At 35.2% G+C, this 8,230-nt stretch overlaps 1 protein-coding gene across 1 annotated transcript; it reads left to right on the top strand.

The window, feature by feature from the left end:
- Nucleotides 1-574: 574 nt before the first annotated feature.
- LOC110648503 (polygalacturonase) lies at nt 575-2,203 on the top strand. The gene is made up of 4 exons (XM_021802754.2): nt 575-1,063; nt 1,203-1,492; nt 1,605-1,833; nt 1,919-2,203. Exons 1-4 carry the CDS (start codon nt 614-616, stop codon nt 2,135-2,137), a joined length of 1,188 nt encoding a protein of 395 aa, XP_021658446.2. The 5' UTR covers nt 575-613; the 3' UTR covers nt 2,138-2,203.
- The last annotated feature ends 6,027 nt before the right edge of the window (nt 2,204-8,230 follow it).

Below are 8,230 nucleotides of genomic sequence, written 5' to 3'. Positions count from 1 at the left end.
ATTACTTAAATTTAATCTATTATAAACTCAAGACATCAAATGTCTAGTGAGGTGTATTCATTAAATACATAAATTTCATATAATTATATCTCAAATTTATTTTATATGCATTATAAATGAGGAAAATGTACATGAAGATGAATTTCCCATTAAATGCATGCACACTTTCCTTTACTGATTGCAACTGGTTTATTGGACGACCTGTCGTTTCAAAGTAAATTTTCTTGGCTTGGGTCATATCACATGATAATTAAGAAAATTAAAGATTTCCCTTCAACGAAATTAATTTGCCGAAGAAAGCGTACATCTTTCAAATTGATGGCGCTTCATTTTTTTTCTATTTCTTCCTCAATCTTTGTTTTTTTAACTCAATTTTCTTTGTTAATGAGGGTCGGCTGCTTCCTTACTTGACTAAAATGATAAAAACAGAAGAAGAAATTATTATTAATTTTCAGTCAAGAAAATAAAAAAGAAATGTAAAAATCCTTCCTAAGATTTTATTCAAAATTCTATATAAACTCGTCAGGCAGTTTCAACTTCCCCACACAAACTCTCCATATCCCGCTATCTCTATCCCTCTTCCTCTCAAACATTCTTATCAACCAAACAACAAATGGCACACACACTGAGCTTTCTTGCTTTTACACTTGTCTTCATTTTATTTGCTTCATCACCTCCTGCTATTATTGCAGAACCTGCACAATATAGTGTGCAGAGTTATGGTGCCAAGCCCGATGGCACAACTGACTCAACCAAGGCCTTTCTTGCTGCATGGGACCAGGTCTGTGGGTCTACGGCACCTGCCTCTCTATACGTGCCTTCAGGGAAGTTTTCTCTAGGCAAAGTGACCTTTCAGGGCCCCTGCAAGAACAGTGCCATTGTAGTTACTATCGATGGTACCCTTGTGGCTCCGTCGGATTATTCGTCTATTGGTGATGAAAAAAATTGGCTAATGTTTGAGCATGTTGATGGGGTTACCGTTTCCGGTGGTATACTGGACGGTCAAGGCACTGGCTTGTGGTCATGCAAAGCTTCCGACAAGAGTTGCCCCGAAGGAGCAACGGTAAGCTCTAGAGTTCTAAACACACAAACTCATAATTCTGGGAAAAAAAATACAGGACCACTTAGCCAAAACTCATTGATGACTTATGAAGAGAAGTAGTTATCTAAAACATGCTAATATTCTTGTTTTGTATGCGCAGTCAATAGAATTTTCCAATTCCAATAATATTGAAATCAATGGATTAGCATCACAAGATAGCCAGAAGTTTCACATTGTCATCAACGGCTGCCAGAATGTGAAAGTACAAAATGTGAGAGTCTCTGCCCCTGGCGACAGCCCGAACACTGATGGTATTCACGTTGAATCATCAACTGGTGTCACAATCTTGAATTCCAAGATTGGTACAGGTGATGATTGTGTATCAGTTGGCCCTGGCACCACTAATCTATGGGTTGAAAATGTTGCTTGCGGACCTGGCCATGGAATCAGGTAAAGAAAATTGTTACTAATTTCACAAATGACCATGTATTCTTTACATGTTTTCATGCAATACGGTACTGAAATTTTATTGCAAAAAAAAAAAAAAATGTGATTGTTCCAGCATTGGAAGTTTAGGCAAGAAACTTGAAGAAGATGGAGTGCAAAATGTAACTGTTAAGACTACTACCTTTACCGGCACTGAAAATGGTGTGAGGATTAAAGCCTGGGGGAGACCCAGCAATGGTTTTGCTAGGAACATTCTTTTCCAACATGCTGTTATGACCAATGTCCAAAACCCAATTTTGATTGATCAAAATTATTGTCCTGGCGACAAAAATTGTCCTAACCAGGTAAGATCTGATACTCTGCAAATCAATTAAATTATTTTATATGTTGAATTCAAAATCAATCAATCTACTTGTTGATATTGGACAGGAATCAGGAGTTAAAATTAGCGACGTGACATACCAAGACATCCATGGATCATCAGCAACGGAAGTGGCAGTGAAATTGGATTGTAGCACCAAGTATCCATGCACTGGAATTGAATTGGAGGATGTGAAACTGACTTACAATAATCGGCCAGCTGAAGCTTCCTGTACCAATGCCGCTGGGACAGTTTCTGATTTTGCTGAGGCCTCAAGCTGTCTGTAGAAGGGGGCAATGTCTGGCTTCAGGATTTTGAATAATAACAATGTTAGGAGTAAGAAAACTAGTTCATGGAGTGCTTTGAGCTTGGTCATTGGTTGATTAAAAATGGATTTATTGCCCGAGCCCGTGGCTTTTAGGCCCAATCTAGCTTGGTTGGAGCGCCCGGCCCTGCAATTGTCCCTTGTTTCTACCAATGTTGTCAACTTATGAGAAATATATTTTATGTTATTATTATATAGTCTTAATTCTCTACTTAATTCTAAAATTTTACTTTAAATTTTATCAATTTTTTTAATAAATAGTCTTATGATATTAAATAATTAATTAAGAAATTTACTGTTAAGTACTAAAGTTCATTTCAACGAACATTAGAGTGCAAGGAGATCGCAGATTAAGTTAATGAGAGGGAATAAAAAATACTTATAAATTAAATGAATTAAGTGTCAAATTTCAGTGTAGAAACTTTTAAAAAGAGTTATTTATTATTGGAGTTTTTAATTAATGACATAGAATTATTATTCATGCATCAATCACATTGCAAACATAGTAAAATTTAAAGAAAAAATTTTTAATTTACACCATTTACTCCGATTCAAGTTGTAAATATAACATTTATCACAGAGAAAGAATTAAGTAAATTATATAATAATAACAAATCTCAACATCTTGCTAATTAATTAATAAGATGAAAGCTTAATAAAATAAAAAATTCATTACTTGGAATTCCCATATCTTGAATAATTCAATCCATCATTAACTCCAAGATAAAAAGTGGAATAAATGTATAAATCCAAAAAGTTTCTAATTATAATGTAATAATTCATAATGACATAATTTCACACAATAATTTCTTAATCCCATCATCTACTTGGATCATGCCTTAATAAATTTGATATAATCAAGGTCTTGGGCAGGCATTTCCAAGTAAAGATGATTGCATTGGTCAGGAATATATATATATATATATATATATATATATATATATATATATATATATATATATATATATATACACACACACACACTAAACATTAATTTAGAAAGTTTTTACTTATGTAATATATAATTATTTATGAACACGTTTATAAATTGCCGTTATTACAGTGCCAATGAGAATTTAACCTGAAACTAAAATTTTAAAGGTGTTTATTTGTTTATTTATTTTGGATTAGTTATTTTGACACAATTTAATTAGTTACAATTATCTTCATTGCAATGACAATTTTCCATTCTATATATTCTCTAATTTATGATAAAAAAAATTATTGTATTATATTCATAAATTATTATTATTGTAGTTTTACATTATGGATCTTATGTTATATATATATGGCTGAGCTTGAGTTCAAATATCTAATCTTAACAACCAAATATTGAGGTAAAGAAATCTAAAAATAATGCACAATTTTATATTTTATTGCTTTTTTTAGTCATCTAAATCTCATATCATTAGAGATCAACAACAAAGATAGACCAGATTGGGTGTATTTGAAAAGTCTAAAAATGAAATAACTTTAAATTCTCTCGATGGCTATGCAGTCTAGCATTCGTCTTAAGTGATGACTCTTTACTCCTGCTAGGGTTTCCTCAATTTTTCGATAAGAATAATATTTGTTTGATGTTTCTCTTTATTCCTTTGACATTAGGATATCTTGTTTGTTTCTGTAGTGTTGTGTCATTTTCTTTTTGGGAGATTATGACTATTGAACTAAAAAACTTATAGGCTAAGTTACTGTTGGACTGGTGGTGTCAACATCTTGCCTAAATCTCTTCAGCCCATGGGGCTTGAGCTATTACGCTATGAGGGTTGAAGTTGCACCTCTGCTATTAACTTAAGATTTTAACACGATAGTTGTAACACCCCTAATTTTTAAATAATTATTTTATATGTAAATATTTTATTCTAATACTTGGTGTTGTGTATTTCGCGTAGGTACTTTCGTTTCATGGAAATTCGATCGTCATTCGGATCTACAATTTCGGGCCGAGTAGATAAGCTGCAGAAACTATTTTAGAACTAGGTCAAAATTATAGGCTACCCCACCAGTTGCAGCTACCCCACCAGTTGCAGATGCCCCAGACGCGTTCCAAGAGTCAAAATTGGTATAGGTAAACCTGAACCCTAAGTTTCTTCAGTTATTTAGTACCGGGTTTAGATTAAAAATTCATAAAATATTCATAAGAGGTTAGAAAATTATAATTCCTTTTGTATTATATTTGTAATATTACTAAGGATCGCGGGGCAAAATGTTAAAAAATTTTAGAATTCGTTTGAATGATTTATAATAAAATATTAGTTATAGGACTAAAATGTAAATTTTCATATTTGTGAGTATTGACTATTTTGGAGGGCCCAGCAGGGGCCATATGATGTTGATGAGATGTGGTTGTGAGAATTTGAGATTTAGAAGTGTTATGTTGACCTTTTTGCAGGTGGGGTAGGTCCTAGGTATAAGAACAACTTTGTTGGATTTTCAATAAAACCTTAGGGCTGTCTTTTGATTCTCTACAACTTTGTTTTAAGCTATTTATTGATAAATTTTGATATATTATTTAGGCTAGCCGGGACAGCCTTCTTCCTTCGCCTAGCCACCGCAGTAACCTTTAAAGTGTTGTGAGTAGATATTTATTTTATTTATAATTTCAATATTATTATACTTATGGCATGCTCATGCATCACTTATATATATATGTAGTTAAACATTAGGCATGCCCCATATTGCATTTGTACTTGATGAATACTATTTTAGTTGCTATATTTTGATAATCTGGAGCTGTGCGTGTGTGTCGGCATGCGTGTGGTGTGGTGTGGTGGATATGGGTAGGACGGGCAAATCGGCTTGAGCTAGTCTCGCTAGGGGCCTAATCCTTTTTGAGGAAGTCGGGGTGAGTATGGCTTTGAGTTGATCTCGCTAACCCCCGCACATGGATTATTAAGCGAAAGTCCGGCTCGAGTTGATCTCCCTGGCAGGCCTTGGATTAAGAGAGCTGGGTAGGGGGATCAGCTCTCCATATATGTATGTGTGAGTATGGGTTTGACACTGGTGCGTGAGTACGGGTTTGACACTGGTGCGTGAGTACTCCAGATTATCTTTGATGTGATTTTATGTGATTTATATGACTTCTATGAAGATGATGTATTTCATCTCTAAGGATGCATTAGAATTATATAGTTATAGAAATTATATGTAAAATAAATATTTACTCTCTGAGTCGAATGCTCACTCCTGTTTAATATTTTTCCAGGTTACAGGAGAGCTCTTTCCTTGAGTTTAACCTGCTTTCATTCTTCATAGGTCTACTTGCTATTAATTTTATGTTTTGTAGTGTTAAATATAAATTCTAGTCCTCTGCATGTGTAAAAACATATCATTTATTTTGAAACTGTAATATTTATCAATTTAGAATTGTAATCTATAAACTTTAGGTATGTATAATTGTGTGGTTAGATTCTTATGATGGATGAGGGTGCTGAGGTTTCATTAATTTTATTTTGGATTGTGGATGATTGATGGGTGAGCTGAGCTCCCCAAATGTATTTTTATTGAGATTACAGGTCAGGTGAGTTAATAACTCTCCATTGGATAGTCCCTTTTATGGTCAGACTCTATCTAGTTGATTTCTTAAAATTGGGCTCAATATGGCCTTACTGATGGGTTAGGGTTTAACTAGGCTTACTACAGGCTTCAGGGGCCTTATGCTGACCCAAGTCCTAGTGCTGGTCCGGCCCATAATTTGGGTCGTGACAATGGTAAGCACCCGATCTGACAATTAGTATTAGAGTTGAGGCTATGAGTTCAAATTCCTAGCAAGTGCTAAAGGGGATTATTGGCCAAGTGGGCTAGCATATTACTCAAAGCCCTTTGATCCATGGCACTTAGGCTACTATGTTATAAAGAATTAGAGTTGTGTCTCCACTAACATCTTAAGTTTTAGGCATAATGGTAAGTGCTCGATCCTACAGTTTTGTTTAACGGAGAAGGAGGTTGAGGTTATGTTTGTTGTTGTTGATGATGGAAAGTCTCAGGATCATTCCCAACATTGTTTGGTGGGTGGATTTTATCTAATAAGCTAGAGAGTATTCTAGCCTCTCTCAAGCGATGTATGGAGCGTGGAAGTTAAGGCAAAAATTTAAGATCAATGTTTCCCAAAGGGTCAATTTATTTATGAGATTGATATAATTATGGATCGACATAAGGTTTTAAGGGAGGGGCCATGGCACTTTAACAAGCATATGCTTCATTTGAAAGAGGTGAATGGGTCAGAACAATTGTTTGAAATCTCTTTGGACTTGTGCTCTTTTTAGGTGCATTTGTGTAATCTGCCTTTTAAGTGCTGGGATAAAACTACAATGAGACTTATTATGGGATAGATTAGTTGGGTTTTAGAGGTTAATGAGAAGGACTTACAATCATAAGGGAACATGGATTGGGTAAAGGTTGATATTGATGTGAATAAGCCATTGAAGAAAGGTGTGATGATTTCGCAGTGTCAGGGTTCTTCAATGTGGGTCCATTTTCTATTTGAAAAGGTATAAAACTACAATGAGACTTATTATGGGATAGATTACTTGGATTTTGGAGGTTAATGAGAAGGACTTACAGTCATAAGGGAACATGGATTGGGTAAAGGTTGATATTAATGTGAATAAGCCGTTGAAGAAAGGTGTGATGATTTCGCAGTGTCAGGGTTCTTCAATGTGGGTCTATTTTCTATTTGAAAAGGTCTAAAACTTATGTTATAGCTATGGCATGCTTGATCATATTACTGATGAATGTGAGAAGGAAGCAGTGCATTCAGGTGAGGAAGGTTTTCCGTTTGGTCCTGGCCTACATACTTCACCATTATAGAAGCACTACGTTTTGCAAGTTGGAAAGGCTCATTCAAATACTGGAACAACTATTAGTGCCCATTTACTTTGAGTGAGTCGACTAAACATAGAGTGCATTTTCTTAGCATAAGAGTGGACTGGGGAAGAATAAGTAGAGTGGTGCTAACTAAGGTTGTGTCAGAATCTATGCCTATGCAATCAATTCCTATCCAAAATATTGTGAATGAAATGTATGTAGTGGATGTACCTATAACTATTTAGCTAAGGTTAGTGCATCGATGGTGGGTTAGAATTTAATATTGGTGTTGCGAATCATGTGTTGCGTGGGAATGAGATGTAGGGGCAAACCAAAGAAGGTGCATATTGCTACAGATGTGAGTCATGCTATAATTACTCTATAAGGGAACATGGATTGGGTAAAGGTTGATATTGATGTGAATAAGCCATTGAAGAAAGGTGTGATGATTTCGCAGTGTCAGGGTTCTTCAATGTGGGTCCATTTTCTATTTGAAAAGGTATAAAACTACAATGAGACTTATTATGGGATAGATTACTTGGATTTTGGAGGTTAATGAGAAGGACTTATAGTCATAAGGGAACATGGATTGGGTAAAGGTTGATATTGATGTGAATAAGCCGTTGAAGAAAGGTGTGATGATTTCGCAGTGTCAGGGTTCTTCAATGTGGGTCTATTTTCTATTTGAAAAGGTCTAAAACTTATGTTATAGCTATGGCATGCTTGATCATATTACTGATGAATGTGAGAAGGAAGCAGTGCATTCAGGTGAGGAAGGTTTTCCGTTTGGTCCTGGCCTACATACTTCACCATTATAGAAGCACTACGTTTTGCAAGTTGGAAAGGCTCATTCAAATACTGGAACAACTATTAGTGCCCATTTACTTTGAGTGAGTCGACTAAACATAGAGTGCATTTTCTTAGCATAAGAGTGGACTGGGGAAGAATAAGTAGAGTGGTGCTAACTAAGGTTGTGTCAGAATCTATGCCTATGCAATCAATTCCTATCCAAAATATTGTGAATGAAATGTATGTAGTGGATGTACCTATAACTATTTAGCTAAGGTTAGTGCATCGATGGTGGGTCAGAATTTAATATTGGTGTTGCGAATCATGCTGTTGCGTGGGAATGAGATGTGGGGGCAAACCAAAGAAGGTGCATATTGCTACAGATGTGAGTCATGCTATAATTACTCTATAAGGTCAAGTAGGGGCTCCTTAATCGTTTTGACATTAGAAGTGTAGAGGG

Source organism: Hevea brasiliensis, chromosome 2, assembly GCF_030052815.1.
Source record: "Hevea brasiliensis isolate MT/VB/25A 57/8 chromosome 2, ASM3005281v1, whole genome shotgun sequence".
NCBI classification, from domain to species: domain Eukaryota; kingdom Viridiplantae; phylum Streptophyta; class Magnoliopsida; order Malpighiales; family Euphorbiaceae; genus Hevea; species Hevea brasiliensis.
This window is presented reverse-complemented; position numbering and strand designations above follow the sequence as displayed.

Excerpts from the sequence above, each read along its gene's own strand:
- LOC110648503 (XM_021802754.2), top strand. The coding sequence starts at position 614 with ATGGCACACACACTGAGCTTTCTTGCTTTTACACTTGTCTTCATTTTA. Across the intron at positions 1,064-1,202 it reads GTTGCCCCGAAGGAGCAACG|TCAATAGAATTTTCCAATTC; the intron begins GTAAGCTCTAGA and ends TTGTATGCGCAG. Across the intron at positions 1,834-1,918 it reads ACAAAAATTGTCCTAACCAG|GAATCAGGAGTTAAAATTAG; the intron begins GTAAGATCTGAT and ends GATATTGGACAG.